This window comes from Grampus griseus (assembly GCF_964374135.1).
Source record: "Grampus griseus genome assembly, chromosome: 10".
Taxonomy (NCBI): domain Eukaryota; kingdom Metazoa; phylum Chordata; class Mammalia; order Artiodactyla; family Delphinidae; genus Grampus; species Grampus griseus.
In genome coordinates, this window is record NC_139004.1 from 63,129,807 (window position 1) to 63,155,153 (window position 25,347).

General features: G+C 51.7%; 1 protein-coding gene across 3 annotated transcripts in view; it reads right to left on the bottom strand.

Moving 5' to 3' along the window:
• The window catches only part of LTF (lactotransferrin), a 47,936-nt gene that overhangs the window by 21,368 nt on the left and 1,221 nt on the right, over window positions 1-25,347 (bottom strand). The window contains exons 2-8 of one of the 3 annotated variants that reach the window (XM_082664737.1): window positions 25,019-25,137; window positions 13,123-13,389; window positions 3,486-3,649; window positions 2,029-2,137; window positions 1,547-1,729; window positions 1,059-1,206; window positions 58-113 (exon numbers count right to left, since the gene is read on the bottom strand). In XM_082664737.1, coding sequence (XP_082520863.1) covers window positions 58-113; window positions 1,059-1,206; window positions 1,547-1,729; window positions 2,029-2,137; window positions 3,486-3,629 — 640 coding nt within the window. In that variant the 5' untranslated portion in view covers window positions 3,630-3,649; window positions 13,123-13,389; window positions 25,019-25,137. Of the gene's footprint in view, window positions 1-57; window positions 114-1,058; window positions 1,207-1,546; window positions 1,730-2,028; window positions 2,138-3,485; window positions 3,650-7,283; window positions 7,394-13,122; window positions 13,390-25,018; window positions 25,138-25,347 lie in introns of those variants that run through there. The other 2 variants (XM_082664738.1, XM_082664736.1) reach the window with 2 other exon arrangements.

Consider the following 25,347-nt stretch of genomic DNA (forward strand, 5'->3'; position numbering starts at 1 on the left):
AATAAAATAAGGAAAGAAAAGGAAAGGAGGCAGTACCCGTGGCTCTTCCTCTCTTACCAAACACTGTACTGTCTTTCACGAAAGCCACATCTCCAGCCCCGTCCTGCAGACACCTGTGGGATGAGAAAGCACCAGAAGGGTCAGCACAGAGCGGCCCTCCCCGACTTCTTCCTTGTGCCTCCCTGTGGAACAGGGTCCTGCGGCTTGTCTTCTGTGGGCTCCTGATCTGTGGAGGGCAGGGCCCTCAGGCTTTGGGGCATCCCCACTGGGAAGGCTTCAGGGGTCACCTCCAGGTGAATTCTGAGGAAGAAGGGCTCAGGTGCTGGCCGGAGACCCCTGCTTTCTGCTTTAAGGGCTGAGAGGGCCAAACTTTGTCCTTCTACGTAAAAGAGTTTCGAAGCCTCTACACCAGAGGGTAAAAGTAGTGTCCTTAGCCATGTAGCTTTTTTCTCCCAGGACTAAGTGGCAGATGTGCCCTGGCCAGTGGAGAAGCAAGGAGGCCTCCCTGCGCAAAATGCTTGAGTCCGAGAGGCAGATGGGGGAACAGGGGCAGCATCAGTTGGGTGGGGGGTTTGCAGAGAGGCGCTGGGGCCAGTCAGTCAGGAGGAGCCCACCGCCTCCTGGCTCTGGGACAGGCCAGGCTGCCCTGCCTGGCCAGGAGCCTGGGACTGGTCTTCTCATGACAAGACTCCTTCAGTCCCTCTGTGGTTATGGAGGGGACAGAGTCAGCAGGAGGAACCCAGGACAACAGAGGGACAAAGCCCGATTCAGGGTTCTCTGGGGGGACAGAAGGGGCCACTGGCCAGATGGCTGCTCATGGGGCTGGTGCAGAGGTAAAAGGGCACATGTCGGGCCTGGGGGGCTAGAGGGAAAAGTGCACTGGGAAGGTGCACTGGGCACCCTCTTCGGACTCAGTTTCTCTGTCTGCACAACAGTAGGACTGGACCTCCTCGATGGTCCCCACTAGCTGACTGAGCTCTATTTGGGACCAGAGACACAAGCGCTTCCTAGCCGGAGGACATGTGGGCCGCTGGGGAGAGGAGGACAGTCTCACTCACTTGAAGGCACCAGAATAGCCAAAATATGGTTCCTGGGAGGAGCAGGCACATTTATTTCTCCCTGTCCCTGTGCACAGCTGACAGAGGTTGGGGTACTCTTTGCCATCCACGCAGGGAACACAGCTGGCAGAGAAGAATTTGGCCACAGCTGTTGAACAGAGAGAAATGAACCAGAGTGTGAGCCCACCGGGCCACAGCCAGTGGCACCCCCCAGTGTGCACTCCCTCCACCCCTGCCTGTCAGCGTTTGCAAAGCTAGCAGCTCAGAGAGATGTACTTTGGCTGAGAACAGACTCAGCTGCCACCTCGCAGGGCTGCTGATGCGGGTAGACCCTGCCCCTGCAGGCTTCACATCAGTTAACTTCACCCCTGCCTCGGAGTCATCCCACACGTCCACCTGGGCCATCCCGAAGTGGCTTGTGTATGTGCCACTGGAGTAGAGACCCCAGCCAGAGATCACCCCCAACACCCCTCCCCCAGCCATCTTACCTTTCTGGAGGGGCTCAGGTGGCCCTGTCCAGTTCAAGAACGGGCGAAGTGTCCCCATAGGTATGTTCCACCCGGCGGACCTGCCAAAGCCCGTGTGGCAGGACTTCCGGCCTTGTAGCTGGTTCAGCTGAAAGTTGCTGCCCTTCTTCACTACAGCCACGGCATAATACTGGGTTTGGGGCTCTGCAAAAGAGCAGAAAGAATCGAGAGCTCTTAGCCTGGACCGGAGGGAGAGAAACAGCCCACGCTGACCGAGCCCCCAGTGGGAAGGGGAGTGTGTGCTGCCGTTTCACCTGGTCACCGCAGCCCAGAGCCTGCTCTGTTTCCCCGGTGGGTCAGTGACCGGCCCAAAGAGCCCAGGGACTCCATTCCCTGTAAGTGTGATGCTGCCCGAGACATCACCTCTGTGGCTCATCCACTCTGACTCCACGGAGCCCAGGGCCCAGGCCACCCCACCTTCTGGGTCCCCAGGGGCAACTCACGCTCTTCTGTCCCATAGACCTCTGCCGCTACCGGCCGCAGTTTGTAGGGGTCCAGGCCTGCCTCAAACACCAAACCACCATCCAGGGTCACAGCATCTGCCTTTTTTGCCTGAAAGCAGAGACCAGACCGGATTAGGAGAAAACCCACGCTGAGCCACGCAAGTGAACTTCAGAAGGTCAGAAGCCTCCACGGCTGGATCTTCCAAAGGGTCAGCTTTCAGTCATGTCCTCGCAGGTGCCATGAGAGGTGGCACAAGCCCAAGGCCCCTCTTTTTGGGTAATGAGCCCCAGGGGAACTGCTTTGACTCCTGAGGCTGGCGGGTGGCCGATTTTTCACGTGGCTTAGATCTCTCCGTGGATCGCAACCTTCGCGGTCATTTATATTAAAAGTTGTTCTAGGTGCTTTCTCCCCTGTTTTTGCTCTATATTTCTTTTAAGTTCTTGTTTATTGAATAGAATTTTTAACTCTTAATATATCTTAAACTTATCATAATAATAGACCACGTTCATTCCCTTTGGCATATTACCCCTCATATGCTTACCTATTTCTCATATTTGCAACCTGGTATAGATAATGTTTTGCGGACTGTTTTATTCATCTAAAACTGACTACATTTTCTTACTTCTCTAGTGCCTTTATTGATTTCATGATATTTCATTATAAATGTGGCTGTTCCGTAATTTATTAAGCTAAATTTTAAAAATTCCCTCCAATGTTCACCACTTGGGTTCCTTCTAACTCTTTGCTGTTAAAACTGTACTTTTATGGACAGCTTTGTCCTCATAGCTTGTTTTTCCTTCTGATGACCTGTTGCCTTCGGATAGGCATCTGAGGGTGGGATTGCCCAGACAATAGGCATTTTATCTTCAAGGCCTTGACTGTCATTGCCATTCTGCTTTCCAGCTGACTCGTTTCTAACCTGGAATGCCACTCGCTATGAGGATCAATTTCACTATAGACTCACCAGTGGGCCAGGGTTTCATTTTATTAAGGGTTATTATTCAGGAAATGCGAGTGCTAACAAATTGCTTAGATTTGTATTTCTCTTGATTATGAAGGGGAACATTTTCGTAAGTATTTTTATTCATTATGAACTCCATCTCCTCGTGTTGTTTTTCTTATATGATCCTACGTTTCTTACCAATGGACTTAGAGTTCTTTATAGAGTGTAAATGGCAGTCACTTGCCAGAGCTGCCGCATATTCACTCTGGTGCTTTCAAATTTTTGGCTTATTCACAATTTCTGTGGCAATCCCAGTTTCCCTACACGTGGTTCTCCACTTCAGAATGTTAATTTCTGCTTTCAAAATAGCATCATGTCCTATGAGAGAGGACAGCTCCCAGCTTACAGGTTTCCATGAAGAAGGACAGAGGGAGCAGGGAGAACACATATTCTATTGCGCTCGGATCCTGTCCCTTTCAGTCTGGTCCCACCCAACCTATGGCATGGACTTACTGCAATGGCCTGGATACATTCAAAGCGAGAGGTCCTCCACACACAGGTGACAGAGGGAGTACCCAGTCTTTTCATCCTCCATCGCCATCGGTAGCATTTTAACCACTCTGGTAGTGATATGGCGCACCATCGAACATTTTTCATAGGGACAGCCAGACACAGTCCTGGGAGAAAGAAGCCGAGGAGTGAGGGCTCCACCACTGCCCATGGAAGAGACGGCCTCACCCTCTCATGGAGTTGTCCTCCCCTTCCCTCTCCATTCTGTGGCTAAGTCAGGCCACTCTCCTCAAATGGAGGTGTCTTGCTAGCCTAATGACAACACCATGCTGGCCAGAGGGCTGTACTTCTCAACAAATTAGAGGAGACGATCTGGATCGTTGCCCTCCTATGACTGACATACTTCCTATTCCCTGAAAAAAAACAATGATGCTGCCTTCTATCGGTTTATGGAGTTCTTCCACCTGCTTTCTCCCCTGGAACCTGGGAGGCAGGCCGGGAAGGGATGATTACTCCTGTGTTTCTGGTGTGGAATCTGACTCTCGAGGACACTGAGTGATGGCTGCTCAGCAGTGGCAACGTCCCACCTGGAATCTGGGTCTCTCTGGATTGTTGTGGCTACGAGCGTCTCCCAGAGGATGCCAAAGGAACAAAGGAAAATGCACCGCACGCCTTGTCAGTAGCTGCAGTAGGTGTTGTCAGTTTGGGTGGGTTTGCCTGAGTTATCACCGTTCACCACTGTACCAGAGAGAGGACTCTTATGGGGGGATGGAAATGTTCTAAAACTGATTTACCGTGATGGTTGCACCACTTGGTAAAGTTCCTAAAAATCGTTAAATTGTACACTTTAAATAGGTGAATTTTATGATATGGAAAATATACCTCAGTAAAGCCGTTACCAAAAACAAAAAACTCTTGGTTGCAAAAGCCGCCTCCCCTTTAGGATGTGCTTTGGGGTGGACCATTCAGCCCTCTGCCACCTCCTATTCATGAGCCTTCCCCTGCACAGTCAGACCCACCAGGGTATTGAGACACCCGCCAAGGGTGTGGCTGCCACACCCTTCCTCCACCAGCCGTCATCCCAGGGACATCTCTGGGGGTGTAATCTATCCTTGGAAACCTTCCTGGAACTGTCCCGAAGTGAGAACTGGCCTTATCAGATTCAGCCGTTTGTGACCCAATAGCATGTCCTGGACGCTCTCTGTATACACAGCACTGAGTGATATGCAGAGGAACGTGCAAGCAGACAGCACCAGCTCTCACCTCCCATCTGGAGAGGCAAAAGCCCCCAAAGAGGACGCTAAGTATGATGAATGCTCTAGAAGAGAACAAATACCAAGCCAGGAGTGATGTCCCCATGACCTCAGCCAATAATGGGGGGGTGGGGGCATTCCAAGAGGTGGGAACAATGGGCCACGTGCACAACGACAGTTGCAAGCACATTCTACGCAGGTCTTTACTCAGCCCTTCATGTGTTCTGTCTCCTTCCAACCTCCCAGCCCCTCCTTATTGTGAATTTTGCTGATATCCGCATTTTCCAGGTGATGAAACTGTGGCTTCAACTAGTTATGTGGCTTGCCCAAGGTTTCACAACTAATAAGTTAGGATCTAGGATTTGAACCTAGGCAGTCAGACACCAAACCCCCTGCCTATTTAGGCTAACTGGGTTAGAGACGGGCTGCCATGGAGATGGGGCTGGTAAAGTGTTTGGGGTCAGATCATGGAGAGCCTCCAATGTTGGCCCAAGAAGTTCTTATTGGGAAGCAGTGGAGCAGTGACTCATTGGGAGGGCAGGGACAAGTGGACTGAAACCTGGGAACCAGGCAGAAAGGCATCGAGAATGGAGAACAGGGCCCAAATAAGGAGTTGGTGTCCAAAGTTAGCTTAGTAATAGATGGGACCTGAAGGGAGAGAGCAAAACGAAGACCACGTCTCAAGCTGGGGGGAGGGCGTGAGCAGGGGCAGGAATGGGAACATGGGGAAGAGCTCGTTTGCTCCCCTGGGAGGGGATGAACGAAGAAACTAAAGCGTCACTGAGAGGTTTTCTGAGATCCACAGTCCCCAGCCCCCCCAAACACCAGGGCCGGGTGCAGAACACAGCATTCTGCTCATCCCCTCCACAGCTCCCACCAGCCAGCTCTGAAGCTATGTGCCCCTCTCAAGACAAAACGCTCCCTGAAGCAGGTCTGGGCCTGGCCCCTCCTGTATCCCTAGCCTTGCTCCTGATCTGTCTCAGTCACTCAGATGCTGCCCACCTGAGCCTCGAAGGAATCTTCCTGAAAGTACAAATCCTCAGATTCCTTCTGTGCAGACATGTAGTGCCCCTGTCTCAAAGGCAGGGGCTGGGATGGAGTTACTCTTCCCACCCCACCCAGCCTTTGCCAGCCAGGACACACATGAGAAGCAGGACAGGAATTCCCTAGGGCAGCTGCCACTCCTTCCACTGGGTAGGACAAGGGATTCCGTGACACTTTGGGACGTTGGCCACCATCCCATGGACTGCAGGATTTAAACTGCAGACCTCTGTGGGGGCCAAGACAACCAAAGAGTCAAGTGAAAATGGAACCCAGTGGTGCAACTCTGAGCCAGAATCCAGACCACCGCCCGTAACCACCTCTAGGAAAGCAAGGCTTTCCTAGGAGGCCCTACGGGCCTCTCCCAGGTGGCCCTGACCCTGTGCTGTGGGCCCAAGCAGGCCACATGTCAGGGAGCAGAAGGGAAGTTGGTCCTGAGCAGTTGGCCAATCCTGCCTTAGAGAAGAGAGAAATAACCAATACCCATGGGAAGGAATTTGGAGAAGGGGACCAGAAAAGACAGGGACAGGTTTGGGGGCATAAGCTCATTGCTATCCTTTAGCCACCCCTTTTCATCCAGGAAGCTCCCAGCCCAGAGTAGATGCCCTAGGACAGGAGGAGGCTGCACTGGGCTGCCGCTGGGGGAAGGGGGTGACACCTGGGCTTTCACTCTGAGCCTCATGCACACACACTGCCTAGGTGCTGATGCCCTCGAGCCCTTACCGCTGCTGCCCTGGACCCTCCCCCTCCACTGCAGGAAGCCCGGCCCTCACATTTACATCACTAATGTCCATCATAGGTGAGTGTCCTGGGAACATCCCAGAAATTATTTCAGATACTTGGGTACAGAACTAACAATTGTTTAGTCCCTTCTGTTTAGTCCCCTTCTAGTCCTGGCACATTAAAAACCAGAAACCAATCACCTCTCTCACACCCTCTGGCAGAAGGGTCCCATCAGCAGGGTCTGTGCCACCACCCCTGACCTTCTGCAGTGGGAGGCTTGTGTACACCTTTGCCTACCACAGAGCAGGTGGACCCTGCCCCCTCCTCACAGCTGTGTGGGAAGAGAATTGGACCATTTTTAAATGAAACTAAGGTTCAGAAAGACTCTCTCTTGCGCAAGTTACATAGTCCTTGCAGGAGCTGGGATCCCATCTCCAGTCTCCTGTGTATCTTGGGCAAGTCGCTCACCCTCTCTGAGTCTCATTGTCCCCCTCCATGTATACGCATGTAACAGTACTATGGGTAGGACAAAATGGGACAGGGACCCGGAAGACCCTTCGGGGAGCTCTGCCAGCTCTAGGGAAAAGACCCAACCTGCTTCGCGGAGCCCTGCTCGAGCCCCTCCCCAGGAGAGTGGGCGGGAGCCGGCCCACTCCCGGGCTCCTCCCCCGCTGCAGGCGCTGGTGCCCACCTGGCGGTGCGCGGGACCAGGATGCCCGCACTGAGGGGCCAGGGGACCCGGACGCCCGCCCGGAGGGGCGTGCCCCCAGGTACCCGCACTCACCAAGGGCCCCAAGGGACAGCAGGGCGGGGAAGAAGAGCTTCATGTCTGGGCTCTTGAGGCGACTCCGGGAACGAAGGCTCTGCCACCTGCGCTCGCTCTGCACCCGTTTATCCAGCGCTTGGTGACCTCACGAGGTTAGCCACGCCCTGCGGCCCAATAAGCGCCCCCGCCCCGCCTCCCCCTCCCCCTCCCCCTCCCCAGGTCTACTAGTTGCTTGAAGGGAAGCAGCAGCGGGGAGAGGACAGAGGAAGCCGGAATGGTGCCTGGGCTGGGCTTGGCACACCCGAGAGGATACCCAGCCCACACCCACCTCTCAAGTCTGCCCTGGTGCTGCCTGGATTGGGGATGTTTTTCCTCTCCCACTAGTCTGCAGCCCCTGGGGAGTGGCAGCCCCTAAGTTCTGCCCTCCCTTTGGTCTCAGTGCTTCCTAGAGAGTGGGACACAGAGAAGCGGTCCTAAGGTGAACCTTTGTGGATCATCTTGACTGTACAGATGGTATCTAAAGTGCTGGGGAGCCCGTTAGGACAGAAGGATGCCCCTCCATCTGCATGCAGCAGCCAGCCCAGCGTTCGAAAGGGGACTTGCTGCCTGGCCCGAGGTCCGCAGCAGGCGGGCACAGCTAGCGGAGGTGACAGAGGCTGCCCACTGCCTGACCCAGGCTGCCCATGGGGCCCTCCTGAGACCACAACACGACTCCCAGAAAACAGAGCCAGAGGCCTCAGTGACCAACAGCTGTCTCCCGGTTCCCTCATTTACCAATGTAAAGGATAGCCTACCACTTGTTTTGTTTTTGTTTTGTTTTGTGGCAGTATGAGATGGGAGATGGGAATCTCATTTTGATAAATGTCCTATTTTGTCCTCAGTACACAAGCCGACCCTATTTCAGGAAGCTGCTTTTAAATTCTAAAACTAGAAGTCTGCTTCTACATCTCTTAAATACACTCCCTTGATGCACAATGGCTCACATACAGGGGTCTCCAGTGCAGCCCTGCTTATCGTTCACTGATTGCAAGCAAACTAAATGTCCATCACGGTGTGTGTGTGGGGGGGTCACACAGAGCAGGGGTCCCTGACCCCCGGGCCACGGACAAGTACTGGTCTGCATGGCAGGAGGTGATCGGCAGCGAGCGAGCAAAGCTTCACCTGCCGCTCCCCATCGCTCACATTACCGCCTGAACAACATTCCTTTACCAGCCCCTCCCCGCCCCGTTCCATGAAAAAATTGTCTTCCACGAAACTGGTCCCTGGTGCCAAAAAGGTTGGGAACCTCTGACATAGAGCATGGTTCTGTGCCTACAGGGGGACACACTGAAGGCCCCAGAAAGAGCAGGCCACCCTGCATGTATTGATGTGAACTTAGTTCCAGGAGATGCTAAGTGAAGAAGTCAGGTACTAACGATGAGGGAAATCGCAGGTCATCTAAACATTCCCTCTACTGTTTAGTCTGGACAATATGTTATTCTGAAATCTGCTTGTCCTGAAAAGCTGGTCTTGATTCTTTGCTTAGACTACTTGGTACAAAAAGCATTTCTTGGAGCAGAGGGGCAAGACCTAGGGAGACAGCACTGTTGAGAGTGGGCATGTAGCGAGCAGCACTTGGCCATGGAGAAGCAGAGCCAGCCCAAGTCTTTGAGGCCCTCAGGGAGGCTATGGGGCCCTTCTGTCTGGGTGTGGATGCTGCCAAGGCACGACAGTGGTGTCTGACCAGGGATCCTGCTTGATGGGCACAAGAGTGGGGTCCAAGGTTCAGCACCAGAATCACCAGCCAGGCTTTGGGGTGACAGATCCAGGGTCTCTCATTGTTTGGAAATACAGTGTCACAACATTAAAAGTTGCTTTCATCAATAATTGCAATAAGCTGTTTCAAAAATAATGAAGTAATACAAAACTGGCTAGTTCTCAGGAGCACTGAAACATCTTTTTATGTAAATTAGCAATTTGGCTTTGCCTTTCCATGATTATAAAAGAACTAAGAAATGTCACAACCCATGTCTGTATCTCCAAGTGCAAATTAGAAAAGGGATGTGTTGGGAGGTCAGAGGCCTCTAGATCCTCTTATATCTGCTGGCAGGAACACAGAGAACCTGGGGCCAAAACAGAGAGGCTGAGCTTAAGGGCCGCCCTGGAGGCAGGACTGCGGCAGGCAACAGGGCAGACTGTTTGCATGCTGTGTCTTCGGGAAGGCCCAGCCTCAGGCCAGGGATGTGCTCAGCTGAACACCCGCAGAGCAGCCCCCAGGCCATCTGCAGGGGAAGCTGATGAAGGGGGTGGGCCTGCCCAGAAGACAAAGTTCAACTGATCTGTTATCAACGTTCATTCATTCACTCTTTCATGCCAGAACTGGTGGGTGCCATGAGGGACACAGAGAAGAGGGGTCCGTCCTTGCCCTCAGGAGCTCATGGCACAATGGGGGACAGGGGTAGGCACAGGCCACCTGGAAAGAGGCAAGGCAGCATAAACAGAGTGAGGGTGGAAGCCAAAGGAGGCCTGACTGACCGGTTCCCATCATGAGGGTCCCAGAAGACTTTGAAAAAGAGCATTTGACCTGGGTACCTGAAGGAAAGGTAGGGTTTCTACAAAGAGAATTCCAGGTAGAGGAAAGAGCCAAGTCAAGTCTCTGGAGCATGGATCCGGTGACCTGGAGGAACAACAAAAAGCCGCTCTGGGCTTTCTGGCCTGGAACGCTTATTGAAGAAGGATTAACAAAGTCACCTCCTCCATCCTCAGCTCCACACAGGTGTCTCTGTGCCCCTGGACAGCTCTTCCTGCAGGTCCAGCAAGCACTACAGTCAGTGCATCTAAAATGGAACTCCTCTGCTCCCTCCAGCCCTGCATCGCCTCTCATATTTCCTACCATTTTCCACCAAACCCACCAGACAAAGAGCCTCGGAGTCATCCTCAAATCCTCTGGCCAGGTAGCCCTACATGTGTGCCGGGCACTTAATGATTAATATTGGTTGAATGGATGGGTGAATGAGTGAGGAGGAAGGACAGAGCAGGGCAAAAGATCCTGCCTGCAGTGTGTCAAATCTGAAAGACAGAGCCTGGTCTGGCTATGCCGGTCGCCCCAGAGCCTGTGTGCCTGGAGTCATCAATTTACCCGTTAATTCAACATCCATCTATGGGGCACCTCTGATGTGCCAGGAGCTGGGCCAGATCTTGAAAAGACTGCAGGGAGGTAGGACCCAGGTTTCTAGATGCTGAGACGGTAGCATGGCATGAATATAAGGAATACAAAGAAGGTGGATGTGGTACAAACCCGAGTGTAATGGCAGGAGCTGGTGTTTCACAGGCAGGTGAGGGAGGCTCTTCCCCAAGGACCCCACCCTCTCTCCACTCCCGAGATTCACACAGCGACCCTTTGCTTGTCCAAGCTAAGCCCTCCCGACAAATGGGCAGCAAACCCCACACCCTGCCCTCTCCGGAGTCCTCCAGCTTCAACCCCCAAGAGAAGTGTTGGAAGGAAATGAGGGATCTGGGCAGAATCGGCACCAGATGGAGTAAAGGAAAAAAGGAGTTCCCAATGGGCTTCCCTGGTGGCACAGTGGTTGAGAGTCCGCCTGCCGACGCAGGGGACACAGATTCGTGCCCCGGGCCGGGAAGATCCCACATGCCGCGGAGCGGCTGGGCCCGTGAGCCATGGCCGCTGAGCCTGCGCATCCGGAGCCTGTGCTCCGCAACGGGAGAGGCCACAGCAGTGAGAGGCCCGCGTACAGCAAAAAAAAAAAAAAAATTTCCCAAGACATCCACTCCCATGGGGGCTTCCAGGCTGGCTGACAGGAGACGAAGGCCTTGTTTCCTGCCCCTGCCAGTGGTGTGAGGTTACTGGCTTGGTAGAGAGCCACTTGTTAAATATTTAGGGATGTCGTGGTGGTTTGTTAAACCATTGGTAGCTTGGAATCAGTCATGGTGGGAATATTTACACCATGGAAATGAGCAAATTCTATAAATCATGTCATTCTTCCCTGTAAGAAAGCCAGTTTACAGCACACCTCTGCCTGTTTGTCATTATTTGGAGGCATGCAGTGCCCGTGTGTGTGTGAGGGGGTGGGGCGCATCCCAGGAGGCAGAAGATAATAATCTCAGCGTTTAGATGGCACTTTCAACCCCGAACAGAGCTGCCAGTCACTTTGTCTCCTGTGACTCTAACAATAGCTCTCTGAGGTAAGAAAGTCACTGTTTCCGCTCTAAAAAGAGGGAAACTGAGGATTGCCTGTGGTCACGCAGTGAGTGAGATACGGAGACCAAATGACTAACCCCGAGTCTCCCGTTAGGCCCGCAGCCAGGCGCGCTCTTTTCCACCGGGCCCAGAACTCTCTGAGAGCGCCGGATACAGAGACTGGGGCCCAGGGATGGCCTCCGCTCTTGCTCTCAGCGGCAGTATTGGACCCTCCTGTGGATCAGGCACTGTCCAGCCCCTTCACACATCAGCCATGGCTTCACAGAAGCACCGTGATGGCCTCATTAGACCTCATTCCAGACGAGGGGATTCAGGCAAAGTAGCTCGTCCACCATCATGCAGCTAGAAATCTGTCACTGACCCCTGACTCCTGTCCCATGACCTCTTATTGGTTTAGTCAATCCTGTGCTGACCACCCTGGAGAGAGATCAGGAAGTAAGCAAGAATGAGCAAGAGATGGATGGAGAGCTCCCTGCCTTCCAGCCAGTGTGATGACCGTGATTTCTGGAGCAAGGCCTTCGCTGGAGCTGGGCCCTTGCATAGAGCCGAAGGTCCCCAAGAGTCTTCAGACACGCTTGTGGGGTTTGGGGTGCCGTCACGAGGGAGCTCAGCTGAAGCACAGTGGCAGGAAAACCATGCTTTTGTGAACTAATAGGTCTTATTGCCAATTGTTGCCCAATTTACAAAGAACCCACAGAGACAAAGCATTTCCATCTCCATGCACAGACTTCTTCCCCTTCCTCCTCCTCACTACCCCTCCTCAGAGTCAGGATCCTTGCCCTGCGGGGACCCTCTCCTCCCAGGGCCGGGCCCTCCCGGGGCCAGCACCCGCAGACCTGCTGAGGGACACTCTCCCCAGTAGTCGAAGGGGCAGTGGAAACACCCCAGGTTGGCCCAATTGCAAGATTTCAGTCTTGCTGGTCAGGGTGGCACCCCATGTCCCTGGCAGAAATCGGATTCCATGAGCACCTAACCATCACACCACTGAGATGAGAATGCGCAGTACGCCAGGCCTAGGGAGAGTTTTCCAGGAAGGTGTCAGCGAAGGGCAGCCTGGACGATGGTGGAGGCTGGCCCAGGGCCAGCCATGCAAATTTCTTCCCAGAAGGAATGAGGCCCTTTGCCCAGGGAAATGCCCAGGCGGGAAGCACCTGAGCCCTGGGGGCCCTTTCGCTGCCCCTCTCCTGGGGTCACATTCTGGGAGGGAGGGTCCTGCCCAGTGGCCTTCAGGATCTCAGCTCAGCTGGCCGGAGGCCTCCATGTCTGCTGCCTGCACCCCACGAGGGAAGGTCGGATGGGCTTTCGCTGAGAAGGAGCTTGAGATGGGTACTTAGCGGAACAAGGAACCACCGTTTTCCTCCATTTCCCTGGGTGAGGCCGTTGCTCCGTCTCTCCAGCTCCTCTGGGCCAGGAGTGCTCAGTCCCCAGACCACTGCTCCAGGTGGGCTTCCCTTCCTCAGCCCCCCATTCACTTCTTCCCTGGACAGTCTGGCAGGCTGGAGGGCCCAGGGGAGATGTGGTTAGAAGCTCAGGAGGTGGGTTTGGACAACTGGGTTTCAACCTGCTCCGCCCTAAACAGCCACCTGGACGTGGGCCAGACTCTCAACCTTTCTAAGCCTGTTTCCCCAGGTGTAAAAAAGGGACACAAATAATACCCACCTTGTGAAGTGGGCAGAGTTCAAACCTGATGTTTGAGATGCATACGCAGGCTCAGTACAGGCAAGCTATTGTCCATATTTGCAGACACTCATGAGTCCTCACCGTGTGGGGCTCAGCTGGTCACAAGGGTACAAGGGGAGCAGAAATGGCCTCTGGAGGCACCTGGTCCAGCGGGAAGGGCTGTGTGTGCTGAGAGCTGCCTTCCAGTGTGCAGATTTACAGACAGAGGTGTCGCAGGGAGCTTTGACAGCGAAGGGAACAGCGCACCTGGGGTGGAGACAATGGCAGAGGTAGTTTCCCCACATGCCCCTCCTTATCACAGAACACATGGTTGCCCCAGGTGCCCCCATGTTCTAAAGTGTTCAGTCTTACCCTGTCCTGCTCTCCGGCCCCTTCTCCGTATCTCTGTCTCTAATCCCGGCCTCCTCCCCTCTCCTTCTCACTTTCTGTCTCTCTCTCCTTGGTTTCTTTCTCCATCTCTAGCTCTGTCTCTCCCTCCCTCCTTCTTAAACATGTGTCTGCGGTTGTCCTGGGTGCCCCTCCTCTGGGAGCCTGCACTGAGCCTGACTCAGCCTCCTTCTACCACAGTCATTGCAATTACTGGCCCATCTCCGGCACCCAGAGCCCCCAGCGCTGAGCTCCAGGGGGAAGGGTCTGTGGCTGACCCATCTCGGGCCCAGGAAGAGCCTCACTGAGGGCTTGTTGACTGAGTGAGTGTGGAGAAAGCTGGGGCGAGAAGCCAAGCAACCCCCCGCACCAAATCCTTTGGTTACAATTCTAATTGATGGCACCCTTCTCATCCCCCCGGAGGTGGGAAGAAGCCCCAGCACAGTGTGGTGGGGGGTGGCTGCACCCATCCTTCCTCCTCCCTACCCTGTGCCCTGCAGAGGCCTCCCAGCAGGGGGGACATTCTGGTCCTGCCTCGGACCTCGGGAGGGAGCAGGAACATCAGAGCTGAGAGAACCCAAGGCCTTATCTGATGGAACAGAGGAGGAGGGGCCCTGCACAAAAGCGCAGGAGAGTCGAGAAGTGCCCCACCCTGTGCTGTGCAGCACCTGCCTGCCTGGTGTCCCGAGGAGGGTCGGTAAGAGCATGGCAGCAGGGAGCGGATGCTAAAGGCTGAAGCGGAGATTCCTCCATCAACCCCGGCACCCAGCACTCTCCTACAGGGAAGCTAGGACCTACTTCTAGCAAAAGGCCTCTTTCCTCCCCACATCAGCTTCCAAAGACAAAATGAGAGGGCAGCAGGAGAGCACCACGGAAACGCCAGTGATGAGCTGGGAGAACCGTGGAGGCAGGGTTCCAGACACCCCCAAACCCTCCTGTGCCTCCCTTTCAAGGCCAGAAGTGCTTTCAACTTAGTGGGTTAGTTTGCAGTCAAAGGCTTGTTGGAATCTCCAGAGGGGTCCCTGGCAGCCTAGGGCCTCTCACTAGCACCTGCCAGGGGGGGTCTTCCGTGGGGACACGCCCTTTCCATTCCCTTCCCTTCCTTCCCTCCCAGCTCTAGACTCTAGCCTCCTCGGTCCTCCTTCTGTTCCTATGCATCTTCTATTCAGCTGCAACCAGAAGTGAAAATAGCACAGACCCAGGGCCCTTCAGGAGGTGCTTGCCCGTGAGCTGTGGCATTTATCCTACAAGTATGTCTTATCCCAGAAATGACACTCTCCCAAGGTTGCTCAGCAGGCACTAGGCCAGGGCTCCCTCCGGGCATCCTGTCCACTCGTCCTTAACCTCCTGTGTGTTCACACGAGAGTGAGAGGAGGGGTATGGGGGTAGCAGGAGGCCCCTTTTCTTGATCCACCAAGCCAATCTTGACCCTGAGCAAAACCTTCCTGCAGCGAGAATTAATTTCCAAAAATCCATTCAGGAAAAGACTCTTAAAGCTCAGCCACCTGGTTGTCCCTCTTGAAAAGAGAGCTGACCCCCTGGAGCTGTGGTGTTTGTGGGGGACTCTGAGGAATCTGAGGGGAGGGGGCTGGGGGACAGGAGAGCAAGGGCTCTGAACCAATAGCGGTGTTGCCCAATGTTGCCCTATTTGTAAAGGAAACTCAGCAATCAAGGCTTCTCTGCTTGTCCTTCCTGCCCTTTCTCCTTCCTGCCCTTTCTCCTTGCACCCCGGAACCCCTGCCCTTCCTTGTGGTCTTCTATTCACTCCAGTCTGGTAGGGCTGGGCCCATGTTCTCAGTCTCTCCGGGTTGATACTTGTGTGTCTTTCTGATTCCCTTTCTCCTTCACCCACTGTGTGTGATCCAGGGCCCAAATGTACCGAGTCCTTCTTCATTCTGCCCTTATGTCCACATGTTCCTTTCTCTTCCATGGTCACAAGATGGCCCTGGGCTCCTGCCTGGGCTCCTGACCACTCCCTTGCCTCTCGGCTCCCCCACTGCAGTCCGTCCCCGAGGGAATCTTTCAGAACCACAGAGCTAACAGTGGTTCCAAGTCATCTCCCCTTGCCCCGCCACCACCACTACACCCTGTCCCTAAGGAATCTCATCCCCCTTCCCCCTTCGGATTAAACCCACTCTGTGCCGAAAACCCCCAGAACTGTATTGCCCACCCAGATCTCATGCCTACTTGGAGGTGCGCTCAGCCGTGAACCAGACAACTCATCCTGAAATCCCACCAGCACCCCAAAGCAGCACACCCAACTTCCAGTGCTGGACAAAGATTGAGTAGACACATCTCTCCCTGTTCCTCCTGCTAAGTACAGCTTAAACCCTGGAGATGATAGATATAGTGGTGTAAACAATATGAATGAATCATCTTAAAGTTGTAAAGGTAGAGGTTCAAGTTATCCTCAGTGGGCTAAAGAACACCAGGCTGTGCTCCTTCTGGAGACTCCAGAGGAGCCCACTTCCTGGCCTTTTCCATCTTCTAGAGGCCCACCATATTCCTTGCATCTTGGCCCCACCTCACTCCCACTTCTGTTTCCAGCATCGTATCTCAGTCTCTCACACTGACTCTCCTGCCTCCTTCTTATAAAAACCCTTGTGGTTACATTGGGCCCACCAGGATAATCTCCCCATCTCAAGATCTGTAATTCAATCATATCTGCAAAGTCCCTTTTGCCACGTGAGGTAACATACTTATAGGTTCAAGGAATCAGGACATGTACACCTCTGGGGTCCATATTCAACCTAACAGGCCAGTATATTGTGATAAATTGTGTGTGCGAAGTAATACCTAGAGCAACCACTACGTAAATTATACAAAGAGATACACTCAAAAACACTATAGACAGGGCCTTCTCTGGTGGCCCAGTGGTTAAGACTTTGCCTTACAATGCAGGGGATGAGGGTTTGATCCCCAGTTGGGGAGCTAAGATCACGCATCCTTGCAGCCAAAAAACCAAAACATAAAACAGAAGCAATGATGTAACAAATTCAATAAAGAGTTTAAAAATGGTCCACATCAAAAAAAAAAAAAAGCAAAAAACACTATAGATAAATCAAAATGGAATTCTAAAAAATGTTTAAGTAACCCACAAGACAGTAGGTAAAAGAAAACAGTGAAAATGTAAAAATAGGGAAAACAAACAAAAATTAAAATAAAATGACAGATTTAACCCTAATATATCAATAATTATATCAACTATAAATAGTCTAACTATTCCAATTAAAAGACTGGGATTAGCAGAGTGTTTTAAAAAAACAACCCTGCATTGGCTGTCTACAAGAAACTCACTAAAATATGTAACAACATATCTAGGTTGAAAGTAAAAGAATGGAAATATATATACCATGTAAATGTTAATTAAAAAGAAAGTAGGAGTGGCTGTATTAATATCAGATAAAGTCAAATTCAGAGGAAAGAAAATTATTAGGGGCAGCTTGGAATATTACATAATGGTAAGAGTCAACACACCAAGAGATCATAACATCCTAAATGGGTATGCACCAAAAAACAGAGCTGATAGAACTAAAAGGAGAAATAGATAAATTTATAATTATAGTTGGAAGCATCAAACTCCTCTCTCAACAACTGATAGAACAGGGAGACAGCAAATCAGCAAGGGTAAGGACCACTCCAACAACACCACCAACGAAGATCTAATCAACATTTACGGAACACTGTCCAACAACAGCAGAATACACATTGTCCTCAAGTGTCCACAGAACATTTACCAAGATAGACCACATCCTGGGACATAAAACAAACTTCAACAAATTTAAAAGAATTTAAATCGTACAAAATGTGTTTGATCACATTTAAATCAAACTAGAAATCAAGAACAGAGATAGGAACACCTCCGAACACTCAGAAACTAAGCTTCACACTTCTAAATAATCAATGGGTCAAAGAGTCAGAAATGGGGAGCTTGAGTTCCTCCCAAAAGACAACAAAGTCATAACCTTGAATAAGAACCTAGGTAGTTTTAAAACAAGCAACCAAGCCAACATTTTGAGAAACGCAGGTGTGAATGTTCAGATATGGGGGAGACACACACACAGAGACAGAGACGTAGAGAGAGAATGAGAACCCATTATTCTTTGCAGAAGCCCTCTGTGAAATGAGATCACTTTCTTCTGGCTCTCTCCTCCCCCACATCTCCCTCTTCCCCTCCCATACTGTCCTGCAAAGGGCTATTCTTGAATCCCATGGCTCTTCTGATCTGGCTATAGCCAACTGGCTTAAATTGTGGATCACCTACTCAAGCTGGCCATGGAGTCTTTTTTGAACTTTTAAAAAAATGACTGTCATACAGAAAAGTGTAAAAATGTAAGTGTACAGCTCAATAAATTATCCCAAAAAGAACACTTACGTAACCACCACTCAGGTCTAAAAAGAAAACATTGCCAATTTTCAGAAGCCTCTTTATACCTCCACTCAAACCAACACCCCTCTCTCTGTCCCCAAAGTTAACTACTATTCTAATTTTTAACACTATAGTTTACTTTTGCCTCTGTTTGAACTTTATGTAAATTGAATCATACAATATGTATTTTCTTGTATCTGGTTCCTTTCATTGAACATTATGTTAGTGAGATCATCCTTTTTTTTTTTCATTTTCTGATTTTTATTTTGTTTCCTAATAATTGCTAGTATTACAAATACAATCTATTTTTGGATATTATCCTTATTATCTGGCAACCTCATTAAATTCACTTATTAATTCTAAGGCCCCTCCTAGCAGCCTCACTGGCTCATCTTGGCATTTTCTAATCCATCTTCCAGTCAGCTGCCTCCTGACTCTTAGGTCTTACCTCTGCTCCTACCTCCAAAATTCTCTGGGCTACAAGGAAAGATTTCCCAGAGCCCATGTGGTCACTTGGCCACTTCCTCAAGAGCTGAGGGTCATTATGTTGGTGACTAAGGACAGGTGATGTGCTTTGCAGGGGCCGCAGAGAGTGCCACGGACTGAGGGGTGAGTCCAGGACTAGCTTGTTCTGAACCTATCATTCCCTAGTCATCGGGAATGGTTCACCTTGTTGAGGAAGCAGCAGCAGGGTGCAACATGGATGCCAGATGGCCAAGATGACGGTTTAAAGGCAGAAGATGACTCGTAGAATGAGGAACTGGTAGCAAAGCCTGGGGACGTGCTAGATGAAGCAGAGCCCGATGACTATTTGCAAATGGAGGAAAGAGTCAGAGAAGTGAGCAATTTCCAGGATATTTGGAAATATTCTGGCTTGAGGTTGTTCCTACGAAATAACTTGAGCAAAAAAAAATCAGACACTCTCAGAGTTGAATGTTTCCTTTGATGCTATTTTACAAGTAGGGTCTCTAAGCCCAGAGGCGGGCATGTGGCCTGCCCAGACTCGCCCAGGGAGGGCTAGGTAGAATCTGGCTTCCTGACTCCTTGCACTAGGGGAGGAGTGGGGTTCCTTTCAGTTGAAAACATCCTCATTGAGCATTTATTCTGGTCCAGGCACTTGTCAAGAGCTGTGTCAGCAAAATGAACCAGACCTGGTCCCTGCCCCCAACAGCAACAAACAAGTGAGCAGGCAGTTACCATGATGGGAGATGAGAATGTCCAGGAAAAGGCATGGAAGACCATGCCTGTGCTCAGTGCCCTACAAATGGGAGAGGGAGTCTGCCTCCCACCTGTGGCAGCTCTGAAAGGGGCAGGGAAAGTCCCCACACACCCTCACTCTGGCATCTTCCAGCAACCTCCACAAGGTGGCCTTGCTGGAACCAAGTGACTGAGAGAGAGTATAAGGACGAGGAATTGTGGGGCCTTGTGGGTAACTGGAGGAACTCCCTCTTTTACTCTGGGAAGGTAGGAGCCACTGCGGGGTGGGGGCTAAAAATAGACTGAGAGGGAGCAGAGAGGCAATTGCGCAGGCTCGGCAATAATCAGGGACAGAGATGAGACAGCTTCGCCTAGGGTGCAGCAGTGGGGAGGTGGAAAGACAGGTTGAATTCTAGGCACATTTGATAGGTGGACACCATGGGATTTGCTTACATTACCGGGGGATACGGGGTGTGAAGGTCAGGAGTGGAAGACGACTCCAAGGTGCTTGGCCTGAGAAGCTCAAGGATGGACTTCCATTAACTGAGATTTGGAAGACTCTGGATGGAACAGATCGGGAGGGGGTGGACCAGAAGTTCCATTCTGGACACCATCGGACTGACAGACCCCTGGACCTCCAGACGGATTGTGAGAGAGGAAGCTCCCTGACTCACCACCACTCAGAATGCACTGGTACTGCAGAAGTCAAAGGCAGAGGTCTGGGGCTTTATTTAAAATTATTTTGGGGGCCATGGGTCCATTTTCTCCCCGGGATAATGCTGATGTCTAATTACCCAAAACACTGTCCAACTCCAGGGCCTCATGAAACACTCTGTATCATGCTGATGGATCATTCTTACATGTTAGGAGCCTGGGACAACCTTCCTAATGGCCCCCTCAAGTCCCACTCTGACCCTTCTGCCCCTGCCCTACCCACGCCTGCAGCAGTGGAGTGCAGACAATCTCCCATTCAAGCCTTCAGCTTATCGGCACTGTTCCATGCATGTCGGTTCCTTCCTTGCACAGGGACCCAGAAGGGCTGGAGTGTTTCTCTGTATGGTCCACGTCTAGCACAGAGCCTGCCTCTGTGAGTTTCATGACTAACAGTGCTTCGTGACTGATTGTTGACCACTGCTTCGTGATCGATTGTTGGCTCACCCCTGAGGGAAAGAGAAGGAAACATCTACCCTGGCTGTAGGGAGAACAATGGGTGCATTCACAAGCTTCAGAAGGGCTTGTGTGCATTTTTGGACAATGTTTATTCATCATTTTATGGGCCACTTTGTGTTGGCCACAGATTTCAGTGCACTAAAGAATTTACTGAGATCAGAGCTGAGCAGTGATCCATAAGATGTGAGAATTAAACCCATGAGAGAAGCCTTGAGAAGGAGAAGAGCTTTCTCACACTGGGCTTCTGCCCCAGGGACAGCCTAGTTCAGGCTTCCTTCCAGGTGGGCCATGGGGCTGATACATAAAGGACAGGAGACCCGGACAGTAGGGATACAGCTACCAGTGGAGTTGCCCCCAGCTCTGTGCCCTCTGCCATTGTTTATGGGAAGATACTCCAGCCATACTCCTTGCCCTGCAGTGCTCACAGGCTGTTCCCGCCCTGATACCTGGTGCCTCCCCTCATCACTCAAATTCTCAGAGCCAGCAAAGGGCAGGCCCCTCCAGGAAGCCGAGTAGCTGCACCTGCGTGAACTCTTCCTTCCTGCAGCCCCCCTCCCCGCCCAGATCACACGTCAGCAAGCGGCCCTACGGAACTAGCGTTTGCTTATGGAATCTTTTGCGGATAATTATCACCCAGCCTGTGTCAGCTAGTTTGCTCCGCCATGGCCTCAGTTTCTAGGAAACTGCTGGTCCTGAGATAGGACTACAAAGTACAACTGAATCTTGTTTAAAACCCCACAAACAGACATATGAATGGGTACAACCCATTTGGAGAACCATTTGGCAGTATCAGCTAAAGCACAATAAGCCCCATGACCAGGGCTGGGCTGCTAAGTGCTTAATAACGGGTTCTGGGAGTGTAATTCCAGCATGACTGTTGCTTGATGTATTTTTTCATGTTAAAGAGCAAGATGAAAGAGAAACGACTAGATGCATGTCAGAACTTCACTTATTTGTCGGTGATGTGAGCAATGTCTTTCCTGAATCAGATACATAATCGTTTTCCAGTACCATACAACTGAAAAATATTTTCTCAATTGTTTGTGCTATTTATGATGTTATAGCTACAGAGATGACACACTTATTAGTTTAATCTGCATTGTGGACATTTTCTCTATCACTTTCTTAAGTCTAACTCTAGACAATCCATAAAAAACAACAATCTACTAAGCCCTGATTTGTAGCATTTGCTAATTTCCAAGGTGACTGATTTCATATTGCCAACGTGGATGGACATCACTGAATCTGGAGTTGGGAAGAGATGAGTAATATCACGTTACACAGTGTTCCTGCCAAACAGGTAACAATAGACATAAATAACATCGAGAATAACGGGAATGCAAGGGAAAAAGGTCAGAGTGGGGCAAAATTCTGCAAGCTCCTCGCAATCTAACAGCTGGTTTTCATGAGCCCAGATGAGCCAGCTCCTGTGCAGCCCTGCCTAAGTGGACACCTAACAGAACTGTGTGCACGCGTGCACCAAAAGCACAGACAGGAATGTTCACAGGAGCATTACCCCTAACATTCAAAATGTCTCTTAGTGGTAGACAGGAAAAATAAATTATAAAGCAACAAGAATTGCTGCTACCCACTATAACAGGGCTGAATCTCAAAAATACAATGCTGAGTGAAAGAGATCGGACACAAAGTTGTGTCTACCTTTGTGCATAGCTCTGACTGTGTTTATATAAAGCTCAAGAACAGGTCAGCTGAGCCTATGACCTCACAAGATAGGAGAGTGGAAACTTTAGGCAGAAGGGGTGGGAAAGTGATCGGTGGGGCAGGAGTGGGGCTTCAGGGTGCTGGTAATGTGGGGTTTTTTCTTGATTTGGGTTGTGATTACAGGACGGTGTTCATCTTGTGATAACTCACCTAGCTGTACGTATATTAACCGTGCACTTTTCTACACGTAGGTTGTACATCAATTAAACGTTTATTTTTAAACGCCACCAGCATGAAGGCAAACGACTGCATCCCCCAAAGGGGATGTGTCAAAAATGCTGCGCTGGGAGGCCCTCTGGAACCTGCAGGGCAAATCTTTCCTTGATAAGCAACCTCCTCCCTCAAATGTCAACCCTTGACAGTGGCTGAAGAGAGGAAGGGGAGGGGAGAGGAAGGGGATGGGTATTTGTAAATGGACGAAAGTTGTGGTTACCCAAGTCACAGAGGGATGGTGTTTGAGCTGGGCCTGGGCTCAGAAGGACGGAAGGCAGAGAAGGAGGGAAGGAGGGAGAGGAAAAGAAACGAGCATGTCTGGCAGACTCTGCCCAACACCTGAGCACAGGGACAGGTGCTGTTTTGGACGCTGTGTGTGCACAACACATTGGATCCTGAGCCACCCCTGCGAGGTAGGTCCTGCCATCACTCTGCCCATTTCACAGATGAGGACACCAAGGCTCAGGGGCGAGGTGACACCAAAGCGCCCTCTAGGCAGCCTCAGGCCCTGGGAGCTATGCTCTCCTCACCCCGCCCCACGCTCATTACTCCCCTAGGAAACTTTGTGTCTCTGCTGGGAAGGCAGTGCCACGAAGGGGCTGAATGTCCTGCCAATGTTCACTTCCCTCTCACACTGGCACTGAGACTTCATAATCTGGGGGCCCCAGCATATTGCTGTTAAATCAAAATTAGCTGTGGCTGATGAAGCAGGGACATCAAAGGGGCCCAGAGGGGGAATAAGGAAACAAATGAAAAATCGAGTCAAATGTTCCCAGCAAATGCTGATACCTCGAGTTCCACAATCTGTCTCATCTCTCGCCCCCAGCCCCACCCACCTCGAGTCAAGCAGGGCAAGAACCTGCCGCCTTGGGGCAGAGAGGCCAACTCTTCCATGCTCTTGGGGGCCGCTGAGCTAGCTCCAGACTGGGAAGAGTCTCCACGACCTCTGGGTCCGGCTCCAAGGCCGTGCTTCCTCCCTGGCCAGCCTCCTGCTCTCCCAAGCCCCTGCCAGCCCCAGGAGGAGCAAGCCTTCTTCCTTTCCTTCTGTGGATTAAATTCTGGATCGAGTCAGACCCCAGTCCAGCGCTCAGCTGGATCGGGGACCAGGGAAGCTGGGAGAAAAAAGCTCAGGGGGGCAAGCTGGCTGAGCCAGAGGCAGGCAGCCTGGAAGGTGACGACAAGGTCTGCTGGCTGGGCTCCAGGCTTTGTTCTCCTGGGTTCCGGTTGTGCTCTGGGCCCAGACCAGCCATGAGGCCTGCAAGACACTGTCCACTGGGGCGGGAAGTAGAACTCTCTGCTGGGGAGAAAGAGAGAGCAGGAATGGCGTGTGGGGCAAAGGAAGAGAACTGGTGGCAAGCAGGGAGCCCTGCAGGGCAGGATGTCCCCACAGCTCCTGTGACAGCTGCTGGCGGCAATGGAGGACCACCCACTTGCTTAATGTCAATCACCAAGCAGGGATGCCAAGGTCACAGGCTGAGGCTGGTGGGAGTGAGGTGGGGTTCTGAGGACCCATGCGGCTCCTAAGGAGAGTAGGGGGCCTCCTCAGAGGAAAGAGGCTGCAGGAGGTACCTGCCCCCTAGGAAGCCCTCAAGCCACACCCTTCCTGTGCCCAGCCCCTCCTTCTTTAGAGAACCCACTTATGCCGACTGGCTCCTTTGCTCCCATGGGTGTTGGCCGTCACACCTGTGAAGTGGTTCTTCCGACATCATCTCCCTCAAGCTTTTGGGTCAGGGTTCATTGCTGTGGTGCTGGCCATTCGTGGTGCATTAATTGTCGCTACCATTGGCTAGGTGGGAACCAAGGCATCCCGGGCTCTCTTCCCCAGGGAGGCTGGGGCTGAGGCAGCGGTCTGAATTGAAGCTGGGAGGACTTCAGTGAGATAGAACCAGAACTGCCACCCGCCATGCAAAGGGCTCAGGAAGGAACTTAGAAGAGAAAATGTCCTGGGGAACCTTCCTCGGAATCTTTTAAGGCCTGTCACAGCCAAGGAAGAGGGCTGGCCTGTCCTCTAGAAGTGAGAGAAGGAGTGAGCACAGGTGTTTGGGTTCTGTGAAGAGAGCCTGCTGCTACAAGGAGCAGCTGTGCTCCACCTCGGGGGAGTTCCTCTGCAGGGAAAGCCCACCCTCCTGTGGCCCCTCTGACAGACCCCCATCCCCACCCTCAGGCTGGGCAGGAACAAGGAAGCAGCCTGGTTGCCTGCTTTCTTACCCACAGCAGTGCCCTTTCACGCTGCGGGGGGAGGAAAGGCCCGAGGGAGAAACGATGCCAAGGTTGGGAAGGGATGGCCTCAGACGGGCCAGGCACCTGGAACGTGGGTACGACATAGACCAGCCACAAGATGAACGGCAGCCTTCAGCTTCCAACAGTGCACCTGGGCTACAGGAGAGGCATTTCTAATTCACCTCTTCGAACCTCAGTTTTCTCATCTCTAAAATGGGAGTAAAAATCTCCCAGGGCTGTAGCAAGGATTCGATATTTATATTTTTTAAAAACCTTGGCACTGTGTCTGGCCCATTAGGGAAATGTTGGTTACAGCTTTGGCTGTTGGGATCTGTTTCAGGTTGGTTCCCGCAACCTTTTGGCATGCCCTCATCCTTTTGTTTTTTTGAGAACCTCCGTATTTTCTGGCACCACAAGATGCTACAGGCTCATCTTGTATGTTCCCCACCCACGGCCTAGAATCAGCCATTTTACCAAGCCTGCCTGCCTTCCTTTCACTGGACAATGATAGTCAGAAATCAAAGCCTTAACACCGGGTATACTTGTTACTGGGCTGTCTCAGCAGAGTGAGGTAATATAAGTAAAAGTCATACACGTAAAGTACACAGATGTACTCACATTGTTTCTGATTCTAGCCAGCTGTGCATGTACTGAGCTGCATACTGAGGTCTCCAGTCTAACCCGTCCCCGGGATTCACTCCAGCCTTCCTTCCTTGTGTGTCTGTAACTTCCCTCTCCTGCGGTATACACAACGTTCTATCATCCATTTACTTCTTTGTTCTACCCCAGCACACCTGCGAAGCAATTTCGGAATTGCAGCCCTCTGGGAAACAAATCTACCAATTACAGTATGCTCTTTACAGCTCCTTTCATCTTTAGCCTTACAATTTCCAGGCAAAACACTGTTTTCTAAAGTGATTCAGATCAGCCCCTTTTCCCGCCAGCCG